Source organism: Rattus norvegicus, chromosome 7 (assembly GCF_036323735.1).
Source record: "Rattus norvegicus strain BN/NHsdMcwi chromosome 7, GRCr8, whole genome shotgun sequence".
Taxonomy (NCBI): domain Eukaryota; kingdom Metazoa; phylum Chordata; class Mammalia; order Rodentia; family Muridae; genus Rattus; species Rattus norvegicus.
This window is the reverse complement of record NC_086025.1, coordinates 58,460,637-58,484,397: the sequence shown is the minus strand read 5'-3', so window position 1 is coordinate 58,484,397 and position 23,761 is coordinate 58,460,637. Positions and strand designations below refer to the sequence as shown.

The 23,761-nt window shown below is 43.5% G+C and overlaps 1 protein-coding gene across 2 annotated transcripts in view; it reads right to left on the bottom strand.

The window, feature by feature from the left end:
• Wif1 (Wnt inhibitory factor 1) overlaps positions 1–23,761 on the bottom strand; it is a 70,528-nt gene that overhangs the window by 19,456 nt on the left and 27,311 nt on the right. For both annotated transcript variants that reach the window (XM_063262863.1, NM_001399510.1), the window contains exon 3: positions 5,975–6,083. In XM_063262863.1, the coding sequence (XP_063118933.1) occupies positions 5,975–6,083 (109 nt within the window). The remainder of the gene's footprint in view (positions 1–5,974; positions 6,084–23,761) is intronic.

Here is a 23,761-nt window from a genome sequence, read left to right as displayed (position 1 = left end):
TCCGAGAAAAAAAAATTTTTTCCGATCTGGAAATTAAAGACACAAAAGGGAAGCATTAATTTATTAATTAGAATGAGACATTTGTGGGTATAATTACCACCCCTAAAGAGCCAGAAATAGGCATAATATAGAATGTAATTGCCATTAAATGAGCCCTTGGGACAATAGCCCACTTACTGTTTGTTTTTTATTCTTCTGGCTTGAAAGTATCAACACAAATTCTCTGAAAATGTTCTGCAATTCGGCCTGGACTCCAGTAGTGACTGAGTCATCCAGGTTACTGTTTATCAAGATGCGTGTTAGTGTAATGGCATTTGGTGTGCTAAGCGAATGCAGTGGACAGGCTGTGTCTCATGAGTTAGCTTCTCGACTTGGAGTCACTTGCAGTCTGCTGGGTACTTGTCACGTCCAGATATCAACAACAAAGCTAGGAGGCAGGATGTAGCAACTCACAATGTTTCTGCACAACAAGGATGAGGAGGCCACCGATTTCCTAACAGTCACAAGTCACAAGGTGAAATGGACTAATCAGATGTTGACTTCTGGATGAGAGACTAATTGTAGAACTTTCCAGAATATAATGGATTACCATACCACCCACTGGGGACGACTGATCTAGCTGTAAGCTCCAGTTCTGCCTTAAGTAAATAAACAATAAACAAACAAACAAGCAAATGCAAATACTGTCAGTGGGTGTACACAGAGCTTTGCATGATGGGTACAGCTACCAAGCACAGACTCATCTTAGTAAACCAAGGCAACCCTTTTCCCTTTGGACTGTGACTATACCTCCCTTAGTAAGTGGGCTTAGAAGAAGAAAAGAGCTGGGAGTGGCTCCCACCAGCACACACCCTGGCCATACAATCTTCCTGATGTGCTCACAAAACTGAAGTTCCTTTGCAGGCCCTCGCATTGCCAGGAGATCATAGGAATAGAGCCACGCCCTTCAGCAGAGATAAACCTGTGTGTAGAGGTCTACTTTTACCAACGGCTGAACGAAACAAGGCCAGGCATTGCACAGCCCAGTGCAGGCTGTGCCGTGTAATCTAAAGCGGGCTGAATGAGACCAATTTAGAAAAACCAAGACAGAAGAACTCACGTGGCATTCCGTACGCATGCAGACACAGTTGACAGCACATAAACTGACTTACGGAGAAGTAAATGAAAATGTATTCTGACTGAATACCCCTTCCATGAGCACATGGGCATGGGTCTTACTCCAGAGCATCCCGCCATTTGACCACTACCCTTAAAGGAAGATGAGAGGCAGTGGGAACTCAATGAGGGCCTTGGGAAATAGCTCAGTCAGTAAAGTGTTTGCCTTGTGAGTATGAAGACCCGAGTCTGACCCTCAGAACCCAGTGAAAATGCTGGGTGTGCACTACAGAAAGTAATGAAGAGATCTTAGCACTGAGTGGGATGTCCCTTCACATCTCTGGGATCTCCTGGAAAGAGGGGGCAGAGAGACTGTAAGAGCCACAATGGTGGATGACTACAAGGAAGCTGTTTTCTGCACGTAGCAGGGCAGCCATACATATGAACTCACATGTATGCGCACAAAGCATGTATGCGTCACATGTATGATGGTGCGCACAAAGTCCTATGCAGAGTGAAAGCCAGACAAAAATCCCAGCACAGTGTGACAGAGTTGGGAGCACAGTTAGCCTTGATGGATGGATGGATGGATGGATATGTATATGTGTATGTATGTAGATATATATGATGTATTTGTGGATGTGAATGTGGATGTATATGATGTATATGATATATATGTTTGTGTATATGTGTGTATATGTACATGATGTACATGTGTATGTATATGATGTATATGTTTGTGTATGTGCATATGCATATGTATATGATGTATATGTGTATGTATATATATGATATATATGATGCATGTTTGTATATATGTATATGTGTATGTGTGTGTAGATGTATATGATGTATATGTGTATGTGTATATGTATGTGTACGTGTATATATAAAGAATGGGAGAGAACAGGAAATTGGGTGGGTGGGTAGGCAGGGATGCACTAGGGAGGAGCTGCGGGACTCCTCCCTTTATATATATATTAAATTAAAATGCTAGGTATGGTGGTACACGCTTGTAATCCTGGCCTGGAGGAGGGAGGGACAGGAGGATCCCTTGAAGCTTATTGGTTGAGTAACAGAGCCTGATTTGGTGAACTCCAGGGCGATGCCTCTCTCAAGTCAGTTGGACAGTGTTCCTATGGATGACCCCCGAGGTCATTCTCTGGCTTTCACATTCATCCACATACACGTGCTCTAGCATGGACCCCACCCCAGGAACATGCATGCACAATACACATGTATGTAAGACTGTTCAACCTAAGTAAGTGCTTCAAGCAGCTGCAGCTCTTGGTCTCTCAGCAAACACCAGCCCAGAGAAATCAAGAAGGTGTCCCTCCAACATGAGCACATACTTAAAAACTTCTACACACTGAATTCCTCAGACATACTGCCGTTCATGCAATGGCAGAGTGTTCAAAGAGGCAGGCCTTGGCTTTATGAGGGAAAAATATGCATATAACTCTGTAATTTTACTGAATCACGCCAGTTTGTGTTTCCTGTTTTCGTTCTCTTCAAATGCCAGAAGGCAGGCACTTCATAACTATTAAAGATCAAGAGATGTCTAGGCACAAAGGCTCCTGTGGGATAAAAGAACAGCTTAGCAGATTGGGATATAAAACAGCCCAGCACAATAATGAAAGCTACCTGGACGCTTAAGAGCAAAGCACACTGATTTGGTTACTTTTTAATAATTCAAGGTCCCTCTGCTTCTCCTACTGTGGTGACCAAGCTAATGAGGGTAGCGAATCGCTGCCCCGCAATGATCTGAGATCCCCGTAAACTTCTTGCACCTGCGGCTTTGCGAACAAACCCTACATCTGCTTCTAAATGAAAAGAAGGAAAGGAGAAAGAAGTATGTGCACACACCAAGGTGCAAGGTAAAAGCAGGCTGTGACCTGTGTCCATGCGGGGGCACCACTGAAAACAAGCCTGCTTCTTTGTAAATCTCTATCCCAAGCGGCATCTGCTTTGCCCTCTCAATTTAATGTATTTAATTTTATTATTTGTATGTGTTTGTGTGTCTGTGTATGTGTCTGTATGTGTGTGTGCATGTGTGTATGTCTGTATGTGTGTGTGACTGTGTGTGTCTGTATGTGTGTCTCTGTGTGTGTGTCTGTATGTATGTGTGTGTATGTGTGTGTCTGTATGTGTCTGTATGTGTGTGTGACTATATGTACAGGTCCTGATTGCCCTCTGTCTTATCTTTTGAGACAAGGTCCCTCACTTGCCGGCTAGGAGGTCTCAGAGATCCTCTTGTCCTGGTCTTTCTGGGATGACGGTTCTGCACTGCCAAGCTCAGCGTTTGCCAGAGTTCTGTGTGGCAAGCACCTTCCTGGTGGAGCCATCTCTCCGGCTTCTAAGTGTTATTTTTCTGGATTTCATAGCATTAGAATTTACATGTTTCCTGATAAGCACATTCTTTCAACATGGACGCAATATGTGATGTGTCACTAGCTCCAAGAGTAGAATCTGTCACTACAATCATTTTACTAGACCCCCAAAATGGTTAAAGTTAGGCAGATGTCCGATGCAAGCACAAAGCTAGAAATGTAATGATTTGAGTTTTATTGGAGGCTCAGCCAAAGTAGCCATGCAGCGAACTGAGCTGATGACTTAATGAGTTCTCATGAGCTTCCACATTGAGTTTTGCTAGTCAGAAAAAGGAAAGGGAATAAATTAAAATATAAATTGGACAGTGAGAAACATGCTAAGTGTTCATTCTTAGTTTCTTCTTTAAAAGGGGGGGCAGACAAGAAAAATGTATACAGAATTATCTTTAGCTAAAAAAAAAATCACATCCCATGGCAAGAGCTAATGTAGTGACTGCATTCCAAGAACTTTCAGAGTTGGGTGCTTGCTGTCTCCCTGAGCTAGTAAAGCCCTGAGGATGCTGCTATCTTAATGGAATCAAAACATCCATGTATTTGGAGTAGGATGTCCATGTCCTTAAGATAACTAATCTCAGGCATTGGAATCTCCAAAATACAAACCCTTGCTCTTTCTCCCATGCAGATGAGCGGTGAATGCCCTGGGTCTCGCTCCTACCTGGGAGGCTGCTTCTCACAACAGCACTGGGAAGATGACTGCAAGGAGCTAGGATCCTGCTCCCCTGGGATCTAGAAAGGCTACCCTCAAGTCCCACTGTCGCATGCCACACAGGTCCTCTGGAAAGGGCAGACCATAGCAACCCAGTCTCTGTAAAGGGGCCTCACTTCTTAATCACCCTACAGATTCAAGTCAGTTTCTGAAGGGATTCTCACTTGACACTTGACAATTTCTTAACATTTCCAGAAGAATGACATTAGAAGTAGGGGCCACCATCACTTATTTCAAAAACCCCAATAATACCACGGGCATGCTGCCACTATGCATGCTGCCACTATGATGCTGCCACTATGCATGCTGTCGCTATGCATGCTGACACTATGCTGACGCTATGCACAGAAATGTATGGGCACAGCAAGAGAGCCTCTTCCATCAGGAAAGCCAGTGACCGAGAACAACACAGGCTCCTGCTCCTTGTTCATTGACTGCCGAAACAAATTCTCATGTGATACCAAAAGCACGTTTAAATGATCACTTGGCAGCTTTCCGAAATGGGTCTTAATTTTGAAACATAAAAGGAATGGGGGAAATTGCAAAGGGGAAAGGTAAGTTTAGCAATATGAATTCTCCCACTCATAAATAATAAAGAACCAATAACTTGAAGGAAGTGATAAAAGATAAGAAAACCTATTTTATGTCACAAATAAAAACTAATAAAACCTCTATTATCTCAATACAAAAACATCGGTAGGCTGCACTGAGATTTCACATCAGTCTAATAAAATCAGGACAGGTGTTCTATCCCAGAAGGAAAATCTGTTTGTTGAGCCTTGCATTAGGAAGGAGCCTAAGTAAGTCAGACAAATAGGACCCCTTCCCTTATAGCTGTGAGCGTCTAGTAGTTTCAAAGGACATTCTTCATGGTGTTTATAGCATGAAAACTCTAAAAACACAATCTCATTACCAAAAAAAAAAAAGAAGATGAGGGGGCGGAGAAACAAATGCTAGCATATTCATAACAGGTATGTTAAAATAGTTTCATCCTTATGAGGGTAAGAGCTGACAGAAAAGTCCTTAAATGGTGCTGGTCATGAAGTGTCAAATCTAACGACATAGATGACAAAACACAGGGGCACTTTCTGTTTCCTAAAGACCAGAATCCTGGGCTCTAGCCTTGACTTCGTTTGAACTTATCGCTAACATTTGACTTTGTTCATATCAGTTACACTGTGAGAGCCTTCATTTTCCTAAGCTTCTAAAATGGAGCTACAGTTCTGGTCTCACCATGATCAAGTTAGGTAACCCTTGTGCAGGTATCACACAAGGTAAAAGGCTGGGACCAAATCTCACACATGGTTTTCTCAGCCAAGCAGAAGGGGTAGACCTGGAGGCTTGCATTGATGTCCGTCTGTCCCTTACAGGGTTTCTGACACTGTTGTGACGTTGGGGAACTTTGTCTTGTTTATCATTCATTCCCAACCAACTTTGCTGTGTGTGTGTGTGTGTGTGTGTGTGTGTGTGTGTGTGTGTATAGATCCATTTAATCAGATGTGTTTATCTTCTGTTATCTTTCTCCCTTTATTAAAGAAAGGAACTAGAATCAACTAATGACTTGGGTGTGGTCTGGGCTACACTGGGATATGAGGAAAGTGTAAACCCATCATTTCTTTATCCTCATCCTAATTCTTTGCCTGAAGGATGATGACTAATCTGCCCCAAATTAAATAGCTCTCCTCAGGAGAGCATCCCATAATCCCTCTAATGGATGACAAGTGGATCCTTATCCCCATTAAATCTTAGAGGCAAACCCTTCTCCGAAGCAAAGGCCACCCACCTGATGCCTTGTGAGGCACTGTTCCCAGCCGAGGGACATTGACAGTTGGGTCTGCCATGATGCCTTTATCCAGCGAGCGCAGCGACAGGAACTCATAGAAGTACTCTGCCTACAACAAAAGGTGTTACCAGTCAGCACCAGGGAGACCACAGTGATTGAGAAGGCATTTCTGGATGGACCATCCACGTGAAGGGAGTGTAATCTTTTTCTCTCTGGGAAATCTTCAGCCCCAGACATCTAAGACATCGTATAGCCATAATTCACATCCCTTGTTTTGTACCAATGGAATTGGACCATGCTTGGAAGGAAGAGAGTCCCTAAAATGCTCAAAGCATTTATTTAGAGCTTGCTTGCTCAAAAGGTCATTTAACTTCTACAATATTATCATAAGATATATCAAAACAATTATCGACCAGCCCTTAGAGAATCCAGCTCAGCCTCTTGGATCATTAGTTGGTTTTTTTGTTTTGCTTTGTTTTTTTAATCTGAGAGGAATCTTTTAGTCTGAATTTGTAGAGCTGTAATAAATAGTGATTAATGAAATAGAAATCTAATGGCAAAAAAGACACTTAAAGCCCCAAATTTAAAGATGGTGTCATTAAGTTTGAAAGGTTTCCATTGAAGGTGTCCATTCAATAGAGAGAGAAGCCTAAAAGCTTAAAACAACATAAAACAAAAACATTGGAATGACAAGAAGCCATAAAACTTTACAATGTAAACATCTTCATTTTCACACTATGTCAATAGTTATGGAAAACATCTTGCTACTCAGGTGACCACCAAGACAGAAAATAGTTATGGCTGGTCTAACCGTGGTGCTTTGATGCTCGTGGGGGCTGGATGGAGAGTAGTTAAGAGCACTTGCTGCTTTTCCAAGGGACCAGAGTTCAGTTCCCAGGTTCACAACTCCAGGTCTAACTCCAGCCCCAGGGCACCTGATACCTCCTTTTGTCTTCTGAAGACACACACATACACACACACACACACACACACACACTCTCTCTCTCTCTCTCTCTCTCTTAAAAACATGGCTTAGGTTAGGAACAATCTGTTCTTGCTTAAGAATAACGAGCGAGTAATAAAGGGCACACGTGAGCCTGCAAGGTAGGCAAGCGGGGAGGTCAGGCCACCCTCTGTAGGGACAGAGCTCTGGATTGGTTAGTCACAGACATGACTTACAGTCCACGCGTGGAGTACTGAGTGAGACTGCAGGGGTTTTTTCCTCAAAGAATGCGATTTTCACTTACATTCAGTCTAGTTTTTATTTTATAACATGGAAAATAGGAAGAATGCACAGAAGCCATTCAAACCACTCTCTGCTTTAAATCACTGTCGCGTGCCAAAGACTTCCTGGAAGATAAAGATAGACTTGCAGCTGCCACAGAGTCTGTCTACGTGAACAGTGAGCTAAGAAACACTCCCTGGGTTCGTGGAGCCAAAACAGCACCTTCATTAACCAAACCCCCTTCTTTGGTTTGAAGCAGTGATTCCAAAGCGTCCAGAAGTCCACTGCGTTTGTTCCCTTAGAGAGTGACAGAGTTAGGCGAATTCGTTTATTAAGTTCATCTGCTGAAGGGGGAGGGTCGGTTCACGAAACAGAGGAGTGTCCCCCTATGGAAGAGAAGGCAGAGATCTGAAGAAAACTCATGAAAGCAAGGCTGTCAGGAAAGGTAATTCAATTTACAATGAATTCCTTTGAGGGGGAAGAATGAATAGTATTTCTGTCCCTGCAGAAAAATTGATGAGAAGGACAGCAGTTTTCAGAGACCCAGGTGTTTCCAATGACTTCTATCAACCGTACCCACTCTGCACTTGATTCCATGGTATTTATCACTAAAACATTTTATTGTAAACACAGTCGAAGTGGCACTGTGAAAGGACTTGACGCCGGACCCCACTATAATTAACTATTTTCTGGTTATCCGTGCCACCAAAGATGAGAAAAGAGCAAACAACAAAAGCACAGCAAAGCCCGCTGACAGACACCGTGTGCCAAAGTCAACAGCAAGTCTGTACTAATGAGACTTTACTAATTAAAGAGTGGCGGTAAAAACCTGCAAGGGTAGACCAAGAGACTTCAAATCCTACACAATACGTTACCCCGTTACCCCGCAAACACACCTTTGAGCTTTATCACTTTGGGAATTAAAACTGCCTTCCTGTATGCGATATGTTTAAAGTTACATTTGTAAAACTTTAAGGTTGTTTTGGTAAGAAACTAGTGGGCTTTTTGTTTTGTTTTTGTTTTTAAATGGTTTTGTTAATAAGAAGAAAACTGGAACATTGAGATTAAGACATTGCGGAACTAGAACTGATAATAACTTTTAAAAAAAATTGTTTTCCGCTTTCTCCACAGTTTCAGTGTGTGGTCTGTTTTATTGTGAAATTTAATGAATGAACTTAAAAGCAAGCATTGGACCCACTGACAGGTCCAGGCGGTTAGCGGCCATGACTGATCTGAGTGAGCACTGGAGCTCAGTTCTGGGCATCCATGCTCACACAACCATCCTTGGTTCAGATCCTTGAATGTGTAAGAGGAACAATGGGCGTTAAGGTCATTCCCGAATGTTTTTTCCAAAAATTTTTCCATAATGTTGGAAGGCCGTGTGGATCAGGGAGGAGCTCAGTTTGATCCTGGAAATGCAACCTCCAGGATCCTTCAGTTCTCTGTAGCATCACATAATGCAGGCCAGGAAGACTTAGGTCTCTAAGGTTCACTGTCTTCTAAGTAGGCTTAGTGTGACTACCGAGCAGGGAGAGACCGAGCCAGATGGGTTTCTCTAGAATACCCCGGCCTTATTGGCGCTACACTATGGACTTCGGGTATTGTTTTAGTTTCTTTGGTCGTTGGTACACATTCTAGTTTTCCTACTACCAGTCACTGTGATTCTGGATCTAAGAAGTCTCCATGCACAGACTGGTCAAAACCATTTCTTAGATCTTGTCAGCAGAAGGAGCAAACCTTGTCTACTTACCCTTCGTACTGAGGACAGCAATTGTGCTCTCATCTCTGAAGTACACAATTTTCTTCGTACTTGGTTTGGTTTTGGGTTTGTAAGGTTTTTCTTATTACATTTCAACTTTATTTTTTATTTATTTAGTGTTCTTGGTGGCACAGAGTACGTGAGGATGTCAGGGGACAACTTCTGGGAGTTGGTTCAGTCCTTCGTCATGTGGGTCTTTGGGACTGAGCCTAAGTTGCCAAGTTTGGCTACAGGGCCTTGACCTGCTGGGGTCTTCCACCAGTCCCATATTCATTTCACACACATGTGCATTCTCAAAAGATTCTTGCCCGTTTACTTGTTTAATTACATCTTAAATATTCTAACTTGAAGGTTACTTGCAAATTAAACATTTTGTCTAGCCTTGACCCCTGGCTTCTTAGAAAAATCTATTTACCATTGTAAAGAGTTCTACCTATTGCTACCAGGTGTGTGTGTGTGTGTGTGTGTGTGTGTGTGTGTGTGTGTGTCATTGCCACAGCATTTAACTTAAGGACTTAAGTTAAAAAGTCATAAATGGCCGCTCAAACGAATGTTAGATTTATGTCATGTTCTACCTTCTAGACAGAACTTTCCATTTTTACCTTATTTATAATATAATAAATATTCCTAGACCCCAATCTCTCCATTGGAAAAACTTATTTGGAGGCGAATAAAATCCAAACTCTATGCCAAAAAGAACAGAGAACCAGCCTGAGAGTTTGGGAACAAGTTTCACAAATTACAGATTTATTACTTAGATAAAAGGAGCTCTGCGTATGAACTGTAACAGCAAAGTTATATTGGAGACTGCTATTAGGAAAAAGTACGTTTTTTTTTATTATTAAATGACATTAGTGGAAATTCAGGTAGAGAGGTAAGGAGAGCAGTGTTTTGGGAAATACATGAAGAGTGTTTTGTGTTCAAACAAAGAATGAGTCTATTCAGCAGAATGATCGGGTCACTTTTAAATTAAATTGCTGAAAAAAATTTTTGCTGGACTGGTCTGCCGCACAGTAAAACAATTTCTTTTCATGGAGAAATATAAAAGGCACACAAATATTATCAAGGGAGGAGTGCTGGAAGCCATTCATCTTGCCTCCAATGAACTTGGCTGAAATCGGCATCATTCCGTCCAGACAGATGAAGACATCTCTTAAGAGGCAGAGTTGAACAACTCAGAAGCCTTTGGTTGGGGCTTTTGGAAGACAGACAGAGAAAAAGAAGCAGAGACCCACATTAACACTGGGAGGAATCTAGTGTTTCTTTTCTACCTTTGAACTCCTAGGCTTGGAGACGATGCTTAGTCTAATAAGCATGATAACCACAGAGACCTCTGAATCAGTCTTTCATAAGACCATGGCCCCCAAACCTCTATTAAACTCTATCATGATATTGACCCAAGTGGCCGTAGGAGAAAAGTAAAAGTCTAAAGGTTTCCTCTTTGCTCCAAAGGATATTTAAAACCCTTGCAGACTCAAGGCCTAGGGCAGGTAGTAGGTTCAACATTTTAAATAATCCATGCTGAGTGTTGACTATACCCCAACTCCCAGTCTTATGCCTCTCTACTGTCCTTTAACAGTCTACCATGATTATAGCATTCAAGAGCATTCAGATCAGCAGGGTACTAGGTATGAGAAGTATCGTGGGCCATAAAATAGCTCCTGTACTGTATGGGGAGGGTGGGGAGATATCTATCTAAATAAACAAGAAAGGGAACAGTACAAGGTTAAAACCCCAACAAAATGAGCAGGCATGCTCAATGCTTAAGATAATCTGCCTCCTGCATGACAGAAGACTGACAGCCCTCACATTCTCCTTACCTGTAGGGGGAGGGGCTGATAGTAAATCTGATTCCCTAATTGTTTCTTGATTATGTCAGTACAGATGGAAGAAGCCAGTTGCTGGAAGAAGAGAAAGAGGTGGGATTTCTGGGTCCCAGGAGGAAGAGAAGAGAAGAGATGGGGGCGGGGGAGGGAGGAAGAAAAGAAGAGGAGGAGGAGGATGAGGAGGAGGAAGGGGATGGGGAGGAGGACAAGAAGGGGGAGAGAGAGGAGGAAGAGGAGAAGGAGGAAAAGGAGAAGAGGAGAAGAGGAGGAGGAGAAGGAGAGGAAGAGGAAGAGGAGGAAGGAAGGAAGGAGGGAAGGAAGGGAGGAAGGAAGGAAGGAAGGAGGGAAGGCAGGCAGGCAGGAGGAAGTGGAGGGAGGGCGGGGGGATGTTGGCCAGGCCTTGGGGAGAGGAGCATGGACACCATGTAAGGCCTGGGGGCGAGTAGAACGTAGAACCAGTGGTGGCCTCAGCCTCGGGTGGAATCCTGACAGAGGATAACTGGTTTTAGAGCAATAGATTCTGTGCCCAGCAGTTGTGTTATCTGGCTGGTTTTAAAGTGTTAGAACTGTCTGGTGTTTTCCATCTATGGCAACTCCCCTGGACAGCAGAAAGCACAGCCTGGTGGTTGTTAGAAGATTGGTGGAGCTGGCTGCCGGGTGGTTGGCCACCGGAGAGTGATTGCAGCTCCCAGAGAGTGGCAAAGCTCACAAGAAAGAGCAATCATGTTTCTAAAATTACACACAACATTCACCCTTCAAGCTCCAGAATGTAGTGCTGAATCACCTTGCACATTCTGTTTTCTCTGCAAGTCCAAACCAGTTCTCTCTGCTCTGATCACAGCAAACCTCGAACAACCAGCAGTCACCGTCATCATGGTACACCCAGACTCCTTCTCCCAGTGACTTCACCTGGACTGAACTACAAGGACCTAATCCTTCTTCCCTTTCTCGTCGTGTTTGTACCAATTTCCTAATCCTCTTATAGACACCGTTTAGGTGATGATTGTTTTGGTTGAATGAGTGTCCCCTAAAGTGACCAGATGGTGCAGTTGTAAGGTGAGGGACTCTTACAGAGATGGGACCTTGTGGGAGGTCTTTAGACCATGGGGGACACGCCCTCAAAGAGAATCCTGACCTCCTGGGGCACTCCTTCTGCTTCCTGGATGGACACCGAATGGTTAACCTTGCCTGCTGCTGCCATAATCTGCTGGCCTCTCTAGAGGCCCCAGTCCATGGGCTTAATAACTATATTCCTCACTGTAAGTCACCCGTCTCAGATATTGTACCGGAGCGATGTGAATGAGCCTGTGGGTGGCTACAACTCAACAAGTGCTGTGAGCGCCTCCTGCCCAAGTGCAGAACGTTCTCTCCTCCTGCCTCCTGCCCATGCATACACTCTCGAATCCTGGTTCATTATCGCCTGATACAGCTGGCTTCTTCAGGCCTGGGAATGGTACTATTCTTTTTCCAATAGCAAAGACCCTATGCGTGGTTCACTGTCTTTTTTTGTTCTCTCTTGTGTCCCTTGAGCGGGGCTCTGGAAAGTTATCTTCCCCTTTCTTGTGCTACCTTTACCTGAGTTGTTCTCCTTTGCTTCGTTCTTTCAACTCTAACCCAACCTTTTCTCTCTCATATTGGCATTGCTATAAGTCCTCCTTGCTTTCCTTAAGAAAACAAACAAGCAAACAAACAAAAAAAAAAAAAACAGCCACAAAACAAACTGCCATTCTCATTGAAATATCAAAATATCATTTATCCCATGTCTGGGTCCTTTCCTGATGCTCCTTCTCTCCTGGATGAGGTCTTTACCTTGTCGGTATTTTCATGTCTTCCCCTTCAACAGGTATCATCTCCTGGAATTCTCTTGGCCTGCAGTGCCACCACAGCCATATTCACCTCAGTGCCTTCACCTAGGCTGACTTCTCTGGACTTCAATCAGCACGTGGTGACCCAATAAATAAACCACTGTGTAATACTGTTCAACCGCTCACAAATATGTGTCATGACTTCCGAACTAAACAAAGTTTTGATGGGAACACACCTAGCTTTTACTCCTTTTAAGCAGGACACTAGGCTAAGTGTCCAGTCCCTAGCAACTGTGGATTCCTGGTAGGTAAGAGTGGCATATGTGGATATGTTTCCCCCCAATAGATTGTTGGAGACAGGCACAATTAAAGAATTTGAAAACTCTCCGGGAAGTGAAGAGAAAGGTCTAGCACTGCACTCTAGAACACGTTGTGGTAACACTAGTTTCCATCTCTCCTGCAGGGCAGAACTTTCTGTTTTGACAATCACTGACTGGCTCTGTGGGTCGAAGGATGTCTCCAACTTTGCGGCCTGGTCACCCTCTGCTGCTCACATAGAACATATATGGACAGCTTTTGTTTTAAAGGGCAACCAAATAAATAATGATACTTGATATCCAGCTACTCTGTGTGTAGTTTGTGCTTATTCTGGAACAAACCCTCGGCCATGAGACTCCCAGAAGGAAGATAAATGGACAACATCAACAGAGTCTGCCTCTGAAGAATAGCGGTGTCCATAAGTTCTGCCACTTGGAGCTCTAGTCTCTTTGCTTTCTGTAACGTTCAGGGTGTAATTGTAATAAGACTGGGAATTGTAGGAATATCAACTATGCCCTCCCTCCCTGTGCCTTCTTTTGCAACTGGCTTTCAGGAAAAAGTTTTTTGTGTGTACAAAATCAAAATAAGAAACAGCACCTTTCCACAGAGAATAGTCAGTTATTTCACTAGTTGGCATTGCGAGGAAAGCTGCATAGGGAGGGAATACCAGGCAGCCCGGTTGTTCTGTTCTAGTGATCATCTTTATGCACACCAAACCAGACCACGGCTAGTGGGCTGGGTGTAGCGAGTGAAATTACTGGAATATAATGGTGACATTAAAGCTTAAAGTTCAAGTAAACACATCTGGGACCATGCGAGTTTTGTAAACTAAAACTGGCAAGAGATCACACAGTTGGGCTTCCCATAAATTTGAAATTTCTAAGACATTTTCCATTTTTCCTCCTAGCGTTTGGAATCATCACTGCTTCTGAAAACCAGAAACAGACCTGGCAAGCTGACAGGCCATTGGCTAGTTGCTCTCTTTCAGAATTCCGCAAGACCCAGGGGCAACAGAGGGCTACGGCCGAGCCTTTGTAGCAAATGACCCCAAAGTTAAGGTATCTATTTTGAGGTAGAAAGGGAACAGGGAAACTAGAAAAGTAAGTAGATGGCATTAGATGGTAGGAAAGTCTCTTCCAGGTCTGTCTCAAGGCCAAGGGAGCAGGGAGAAGTGCACAGAGCGTAGCTTCGCTCCTCTCTGTAGGGCTGGAGGAAGATCTCCTTGGTAGGATGTGTGCCTCTCATGTGCTGGGTTTGAGCTCCAGACTCTAACTACAGATATAGCCCTTCTCTGCACATGGCTTTCAGCAGACTACCCACATGCCCACATGCCCACTGTCGGCAGCCTTGGGCTTCTGAATACTTCCAGTTCCCCTTATGCCATGCTGGGTAATTAAAATATAGGACGATGAGGGACCTAAGAGAGAAATAGAAGCTACGTGTGTTCTACCTGGCACTTTAGAGATGAGGAGAGTCTGAATGGGAAGCTCACCGATTGCTGGCAAACATGAGGGCTAAGGTTAAGCTTCAGTAGCAGGCGAGTGTTCAGAGAGGAGGAGAAAAGAGACCCCCGTCTTCTTGTCTAAGGACATATCTGATTTTTGCTTTTAAAGCTTCACACAATGGTGAGTTTTCATTTGCTTTGAGGCAGGGAAAAAATGCTGAGAGAACTTTCCTTAATCGTTACTAAAGATGAACAATTGCCTGTACCATCCTGAAGTCTACGTGTTCTTCACTAGCATCTCATTCACACATGTCACGGGGTCGGTATCGGCACGTTCCACTTTTTTGGACAGAGCATGTATAAAATGGACATACGAACTTGGGAAACACATGTAAATTGTGCCCAAAAGGCAAGAGGAGTGTTGCCTTCCTTTCTCCATTCTGTGTGGTGTGTACTTATCTCTATAGGTGCGCTTACTCATTCTAGTGGTAACAAGTGTTTGGATATTTTAACTGACTTAGAAACATCAGGAAAGATTCTCAGTGATGACTTTCAAAATATTTCAAACAAGGTCATGTTTTCCTAAGGTTTTGAGGTCTACGTAGTTTTCAAAAATCCTTCAATATATTTTTATTGAATCCACATGGACAGTATTAACTTGCTTCTTTCATTAAAAAAAAGATTAAAAATAGGGTTTTTTTTTCTTCTTCTTAGCTTAGGCTAATATCGTTCAAAGTACTTTGGAGAAAGTCATGGGGTCTGTCTGAATTTAAATATTTTGCTCATGAAATTGAAATTCCATATGTCAAAATACCAACTGCAAGATATTCTCCAATGGTTAGCTTGTCCTGTTTCTAAAAGCCAAACTGGAAAAGGGAAATATAACCTCATGGATACAAAATCCAGAGGGCTAAGTTTTACTAGCACGGTAAAAGGCTATCCATTTATTCTCTACATTTCATTTTACACTTTAGAAAAAGTCACTGCCTTTTTAAAATTGCTCTTTTGAGGACATTTTCAGAACATTCATTTATCTTGTGTGTGTGCGTGTGCGGGCGCATGCATGTGTCACAGTGCTCACGTGAAGGTCAGAGGGCAACTTGTAAGGCTCTGCGCTTCCATCACGCGAGTCCCAGGAGGCCGACTCAGATCGTCAGCTTGGCAGCAAACACCAAGCCACCTCAACAGCCCCCAAGGCACCCTTTGACTGCAGTCAGCTCATGCATCCCTGCGGTATTTGCCTATGTGTCCATTGTTTGTCCTGTTTCTGGAAGGGAGAGACAGATGCAGGCTCCGATCCATTTCGTGGGTAAAGCCGATGATAAAAACCCACCAACCACAGTCAGGTTTCTGTGGCTCTGACTGCCCCGCCCCCCAGGATACCGGAGGGATTCTGAGCTCTGGCTAGATCTGTGTGGCCAAGTCTGTCTGTCAAGATCCCTGGGTAATTCTTTGAATTCTCCCTTCTACATAATCCCATTGTTTCTCCAAAGTCCTCGCTCAATCCCCCTTCCTTCTCTCAACTCAAAACAATGATTACCCAAAATGAATTCTTAGAGCTCTCATCTATCCACCTGCAAACAAATGGTCCTTTCAGATCACGCCCCATCATTTTCCTTTCCCGAGCCCCAGAGCCTGGCCCCCATCAATGATGTCATCTTTCCTCATGCACACGGGAGAATTCGGATTCTGTCTCTAAAACCCATCACTTCCAGAAGAGTGTAATCATGGCCTTCATAGTCTTGCTCAGTCATTTTTCCGTCTCAGTACAAAGACCCATGATCTTTGAATTCCAGAGAACATGTCTCCATCTGTGTTTTTCTGGACTTTGTTTTTCCATAAGCAACCGTCCTTCTTTGATGTACAAATGGCAGCTGTCTCTCCCCTTCTTAGCCTCTACTTATTCCCTAGTTGTGTTATGTGCTTTTCCTCCTTAAAACTATACCTGAAATTGAAGCTCTGCATATAGTTCCACACACCCTTGGAATCTGTACTTGTGTGTCCATAGGTATATGACTAATTTTTTTTCTGAGAAAAATGGACCTTTGTTTCTTCTATAGTCTTTAAGGAGTATACAACTTAAAAAACAATTAAGAACTGCCACCTACCTTCTTAGTTTTTGTCTCTGTAGAGTTTGAAGTTAGTCTCCCATTGAATAATTCTTAAAAATCTAGGACTACGATAGAGTTACAGAGACCCGCACGGTGACCTAAGATGTGACTTTGATCTATTTGTGGGGGTGGTAAAGACTTGCCCCATGGAAGGATGGAAAAACGGAGATCTGCTCAACGAGAGGAGGTTACACAGGGGAGAAGGCAACTTTTCCCAGCAGAGGGAAAACAGTAGGAAACAGCTCTGGCTGGATGTCAGCAAGCCTGAGGAGGCTGAGGAAGGCCATCATCCCGTTCACAATGAGGTTGTGAGGAGTAAATGTATGTAGGGTGATGTTGAAAGCTGACATGTGGCAAGCAGTCAACAGATGCTGGTCAGCATTAACAGGATCAAGGCAAAGTGCTTTATTGGACAGAGTGGTATGGGTTCCTGGGAGAGGGAGGCATAAGCTCATGGAGGGGAACTGCCTAGGATTCTGGGTGCTTGGGCTGGAGGTGTGGGATCAAGAGTAACCTCTAAGGTCTTCAGCTTGATCATCCTTGTGCTGTGAGTACAAGCAGCAGGACTCAGAAACAGAGCAGGGACTTGAGAATAGCCCCTAACAATCTTTGTGTCTAAGTCTCCAAAAGTTTGAGTTAGCACGTGCAAGCAGAAGTGGAATATTCTCTCTCTTTTATTTCTTTTCTTTTGGGGGGGGTTGGATTTTCATTTACACTTCAAATGTTATCCCCTTTCCTGGTTTCCCATCCATAAACCCCCTATCCCATCCTCTTTCCTCCTGCTTCTATGAGGGTGTCCCCCTCCCCATCCACCAATCCCTTCCTGCCTCCCCGCCCTGACATTTCCCTACACTGAGGCATCGAGCCTTTACAGGACCAAAGGCTTCTCCTCCCATTGATGCCCGACAAGGCCATCCTCTGCTACAGATGCAGCTGGGGCCATGGGTCTGTCCATGTGCACTCTTTGGTTTAGTCCCTGGGGGCTCTGGTTGGTTGGTACTCTTTGTTGTTCTTATGGGGTTGCAAATCCCCAAAAGGATGGAACTAGAAAATCTCTTCCTGAGTGAGGTAACCCAGTCACAAAAAGACACACATGGTGTGTGTTGTTGTAAAAAATAATAAAAATAAAAAAATAAAAATGAAACGGTAAATGTTAAGTGATAAGTGATAAGTGGATATTAGCCCAAAAGCTCAGAATATCCAAGATACAATCTACAAGACCACATGAAGCTCAAGAAGAAGGATGGCCAAAGTGTGATATTTCAGTCCTTCTTAGAAGGGGGAACAAAAATATTCATAGGAGGAAATATGGAGACACATTTTAGAGCAGAGACTGCAGGAATGGCCATTCAGAGACTGCCCTACCTGGGAATCCAGCCCATATATATATACAGCCACCAAACCCAGACAATATTGATGATGCCCAGAGTTGCATGCTGATAGGAGCCTGATATAGCTGTCTCATGACAAACACTGAGGAGGATGCTCACAGTCAACCATTGAACTGAGAACAGGGTCCCCATTGGAAGAGTTAGAGAAAGGATTGAAGAAGCTGAATTCTCTTTAATTTTAAAATAAGTTCATTAATATCATCAAATAGAAAATGTAGATGACAGATGGACAAGTTGAACCATACCACGGAGACACAATTAGGCCATAGAAAGTAGACTGTTCACTTACAGACTTTATAGGGACTCAGTTTCTTTAAAAGAACAGAAAGCTTCAGTCACTTTTCTAAGGTGAAAGATGGAGGGGAAACCATAGATTGAGAGACCAAGAGGGGCAAGAGGATGTGGACCTTATGTGGAATTTGCAACATATAATAGGAAATTTAAATACTAGCTGTGTGCTTCATCATATCAAGGAGTATTTTAAAGCTCTTAAGTTATATGTATATTATATGTAACTCATAGAGAACAATATGTGACATATAGTCCACATTTACTTACTTATTCATGTTTTTTCTTTACCCTAACTCACGTTTTTTCATTTCCCTAATTGATAGAAACTTTTCATATCACAGAGACAACCGCGAGGTGAATTCTCACTGTTTAAAAAGCAAAAAGCAGTTGAGTGTGATCACACACCTGCAATCCCAGCCACTTGGGAGACAGAAGCAGGAGGATTACAAGTCTGAACCAGCTTGTGCCACCTGGCAAGACTCTGCTCCTATATCAAACTTTAAAAGGTTCAGGGATGGAGCTTGTGACAGAGCGGTCCCCTGGCACACATGAAACTGTTGGTTCTATTGCAGCATCAGAGATTGAAGGCACAGGTCTGAGCTGGCTCTGAGTGTTAGCGATAGAGGCCAGTGCCACATCAGACAAGAGAAGAGTTAGAGAAGACAGGACATTGACCCCTCCTTTGAGAAATTCTGGCCTTTTTTTTTTTTTTTTTTTTTTTTTGGGCTTGGACTTAAGGAAGTGAGAATTTTCTCTTAAAAATACATTAACATTTTATCCTTTACAGCCAATTTCCTATGTTACTAAGGGAATAGAGAGAAATCATATGTCAGTAAGATATTGTAGTTAAATTATGCTGTGTCTAGATTTCTAAAAACCTGTTTCCTTCTTACAGACTTTATCTCCTGCTTCAGCAATCAATTTTGGCCAACAGCTCCTAGCATGGTAGAGATTTTAAAGTAAGTCAATTCTAACCAATGGCAGTAATCATTAATAATAATAATAATAATAATATCAAATAATAATAATGTTTTCACTTAGACAAAACAACAAAAGAAAAGCATCCTATTCAACCAGTCTTTCTTTGTCCATTCCTTCTTTTAGTTATTAGTGGGTTCTTACTGAACCTTCTCAATATGGGCCAGACATGGCTTCGGGGGCTGGGGTGCAGTATTCAGTGATGAACTCAAGCTCTGGTCTTCAGAGAGCTTGCTCTCCATGGGGTGAAGAAGAGGACAGAAGTGGAAAACAAAATGCTTCAGTGGCCAAGAGCTGTATGCAGCGTGGGAAGGCAAAGCAGACTAAAGACGGGGGACTAAAATTAGCACGGCAGGGGTTGGGGGTGGTGGTGGAAGGGGGGTGCTCTTTAGAGAGTAGGAACAGAAAGGCTGCTTGCTATGAGACGACGACTTACCAGAGGCTAGACCAGAGGGAGAGCAAACATGTGTCAGGGAAAGGTTAAGAGAACAGTTAAGACTAAGTGTCTGGGACAGCAGCACACCTGGCATGCTCAGGAAACAACATGGAGGCTCTGTGGACCGAATGGACCACCCTGGCTACCAGCATCCAGCAGAGGAAGCTGGAGCTTCCATCTCAACACATGCAAGGCCATCAACATTTCCAGGGGAGGGCTCCAGGAGAGCGACACAATTCTAAACTTCTTTTGGCCCAGAGGACACTCCAGTAAGTCACAAAAACCCTACCCCCCTCCGCCTTGATTCTTTTCTGTGTTGTTGCCTCTTCCTAGGCCTCCATCTACAGGGAAACAGAAGGGGCCTAATGAGGTGCAGCAACCATAACGCCCCTCCCCGCTCCCAGACCACCACCTACAGCCCAGACAGGGAAGAAGCATTAACTCTGAATGAAGACCAGAACAATAATCTGAGGACATTTTACCACCCGAGGCTATGAGCAAAATCCAAGGATGATTCTAAGGATTCATCTCAACCCCAGGGCACGGACCCAAGGATCCATCGCAATGCCCAGGGAAAAACACTGGAGGCTTCCGGGCTAGCTGGGAAGGAGCGCAAGGTTGACTCCCCACGATGGCATTTTGCTTATTTGGAGTAATGGTTTTAAGCCCACTTCAATACTTATTTGAGAACGTTAAGAGCCAAGGGGAGGCAACCGACTTTCCATTTGTGGTGTTAGCCAATCCCACAGTCTTCCTTTGTCGTTCACTTAAGGCACGCCAGAATGCTAGGATGAACCGCAACCTTCTTTATACTCTGACTTGTTGTATACGGCACCCAGTCCCTTTCTCGCTTCCAAGACACTTTTCTGCAAATTCCACAGTCCTTGCCATTCCTTTGCCTAGCTTTGTCCCTAATTAATGATCAGCACTCCATTCTAGGAGAGCAGTGGATGACAGCGCTTTCGAGTCTCGACGAGCAGTTCTGAGACAAATTTGAGCAGACACCCTGGTTAGGTTGATTTATTTAAGAGAGGGGCGGGGGGAAGGGAGGGAGGGAGAGGGAGAGGGAGAGATGGAGAGAGAGAGAGAGAGAGAGAGAGAGAGAGAGAGAGAGAGAGAGAGAGAGAGGCCTTAAAGCTGAATCAACTGTCATCTTTTAGTGACGACTGTTGATCTGATGTGGTGAGAAAGGTCACGTGTGTGGCTAGGTTGATCCGGCTTCTGGATGGTTGAATATCGTTAACTCGTACAGACTGATTCTGGCCTACGTTCAAACTTCTAAGCCTTTGTTCTCAAGGCCCAGAGGATGGCTTTGAAGTTCTAACACGCCATTACCAAAGAGTAACCTTTTGATTATGATCTCATGAAAGTATAATCCATAACTTACATGAGTTAAAACCACAGCAGACAATGACGGCCCTGTAATTGGGCCTTTATGAATTCCATATGTTACGATCACTCCGTTAGCTTGTGGTCCTGTGTGGGATACATATCTCTTCCCTAAATACAGCTGCTGAACTTTGATAAAAGGCAATGAAACTTTTCACAGGTACTACCAGCCCTGAACTTGTCAGAGCCCTCGTTTGGGTGTGGGGTCTGAAGGGGCAGGGTTCCTGGAAAGCCTACAACCATATACAAATATTTTCTCTCACATTCAGTAGATGCTAATTTTTGTAAAAGTATTTTAAGCAAAGCTAGTAACTTCTGTCTTAATTGCATGGCCTGTGTGCTTTCAACAAACCAGGAGATAAAGAGCCCTCTGTGTATGATTGTTAGACGTATAAATGAAGATATATTCATTTACAAAGGCCTGCTCTTGTGTAAAGTTCCACAGTGATTTGGACCTGGCTTGGGAGCCCACAAGTAATGATTTAGGTTTTCTCTCTCCCACCTTCTCTTCCCCTCTCCCTCTCCACCTCTCTCATTAAAATGAGTTACATTGCATTAGCGAATTGGAAATGTGCATGTTTGGCATAGCTTAACTGCCTCCGTTTAGGGAGGAAGGGCAGTAAGCTTGAAAGAAAAGATAAGTAGCAAGTGGACAAGTAGCAAGTGGTGTCCCCATGAATTTGATAACACACCCAACGGTTTCTGATCCATGGGGAGGAACAACAAATCTGAACTGTGCAGGAACAACTGATGACACAGTGAACGGTGTCTGAAGAAAGATCAGGCTCTGAGTTTTAGATTCTATTTTAGGACTTCAAAAAGACAAGAGTATAAAAAGCCAACAGCAAAAGAAAAGAAAAGAAAACAACAACAACAGGACCAAGCAGAGGTGTTTCTTCTTCACTGGTCTCCTGTCCTTACAGTAGATGTGACTGGGCCCCGCAGTGTCACCTGAGCCAATTTTGCTACCACTAATCAAGGATTTTCTTTCTTTTGGAACACACTTAAAAGGTGCAAATGCCAATTTTCAGCAGCAGGGATATACAGGTCCATATCCCTGAGTTCAAATCAGCAACGCCAAGAGAGTGTTGAGGCTCTCCTTCCCCTCCCCAGAACCTCTGCTTGAAAATACACTGGTATATTAACAATTCCAATTAAAATTGGAATTATTGACTTCAAATGCCTTCTTTGCATCGGCACTGAAAATTCTGATGTTTGGCCCCACTCCTTCCTTCTGAGCGTCATTCCGAAAGGTAGAGGCTGTAGCCACCATTCGATTCCAGTGTCTGCCTTACTTCACAGAGCGAAGTCTTGCACAGTACAAAAGGGAGATCAAAGAAGATGAGCCACCCCAAAGGGGCCACGGCTTAGGCTCTTAACCATTTCCAATTTGGCCGCTTTTAAAGAAAATCCCAGGGAGCTCATTAGGGTCCCCAGTTGTGACAGAAGATGACAGACCAGATGAGAAGAAAAGAGGCAGATCAATAGAAACACTGATGTACACAAGTCAGGGAGGCTGGTGTGACCTGAATCACAATTCAGTGGACGCATGGAAACCAGAAAGCTCTGAGAATGGAGTATCTTTTGTTCATTACTTTATTCATTTAAAAAGGGTGACTGCAGATTAAACATTGACAGCTTCAGTACTGGTTTCGGGCATGCATATATATATATATATATGTACATATATATATATATATATATATATATGTATGTATCAACCTAGACTTTTAAAAAAAAGTCTGAGGATATAGAAAATACCAGACCAAATTCCACACCAATGTTTCCTTAAAACAAGGGCATGAGAGCAATGGAAAGAAATATACCTTATTTAAAAACTCAGCCTCAGTTCCTTCTGACCTGGCACACTGACTGAAAAATAGGCACTCTAGCCTTTCCCATCCTGATGGATGGCCTAGCCACCCAATTAAGCACAGATCTATGTTTAACAGGATTATGGATTGGGTAGTGATTGCTTTAGTCTTGGAAATGGACTTATTAGGGAATTTTTAATGACATAAACAAAATATGAAGACACTGAAAACCTATGGCTTCCCTTAAATTGAGTAGGTTTCAAAACTCAGGGATAGACCGACTTCCGGATGTTCTTGACTAGTTAAAACATAAAGCCATTACCACACACTTGGACAAACCAAACAGTGGGTGGAGCTTGGGGACTCTCATGGAAGAGTAGGAAGAAGGATTGTGGCCCTGAAGGGGAGAGGAACTCCACAGGAAGACCAACAGAGTCAGCTAACATGGACCTTTGGGGCTCTCAGAGACTGAACCACCAACCAAAGAACATATATGAGCTGGACCTGGGCTTGCCTGCTCACATGTAGCAGATGTGCAGCCTGACCTTCATGTGGGTCCCAAACAACTGGACTAGGGGCTGTCCCAAAAGCTGCAGTCTCTACATGGGATGTGTTCTTCTACCGGGCTGCCTTGTCTGGCCTCAGTGAGAGAGGAAGCGTCTATTCTCACAGAGACTTGAAGGTCCAAGAGGGAGGTATGAAGGGTGGCCCCACCTACTCAGAGGAGAAGGGGTAGGGGGAAGGATTGTGGGAGGGATGACTGGGAGGGGGCAGGATACAAAGTGAATAAGTAAAAAATAATATATTAAAAAAATTGAAGCCACTAAAACTAGAGTAAAACTTGCAAGGGTAAGAAATACCATAGGATGAATGTGTTTATTAACTGGAAGAAAGGGCAAAGAGAAAAGGAAAGGTTGTGTTAACTCTAAAATTGGTGTCTGCAGAATAAACTCAGAGAAAAACGGCAGAATACATATACACGGGTTAGGAAATATGTGTT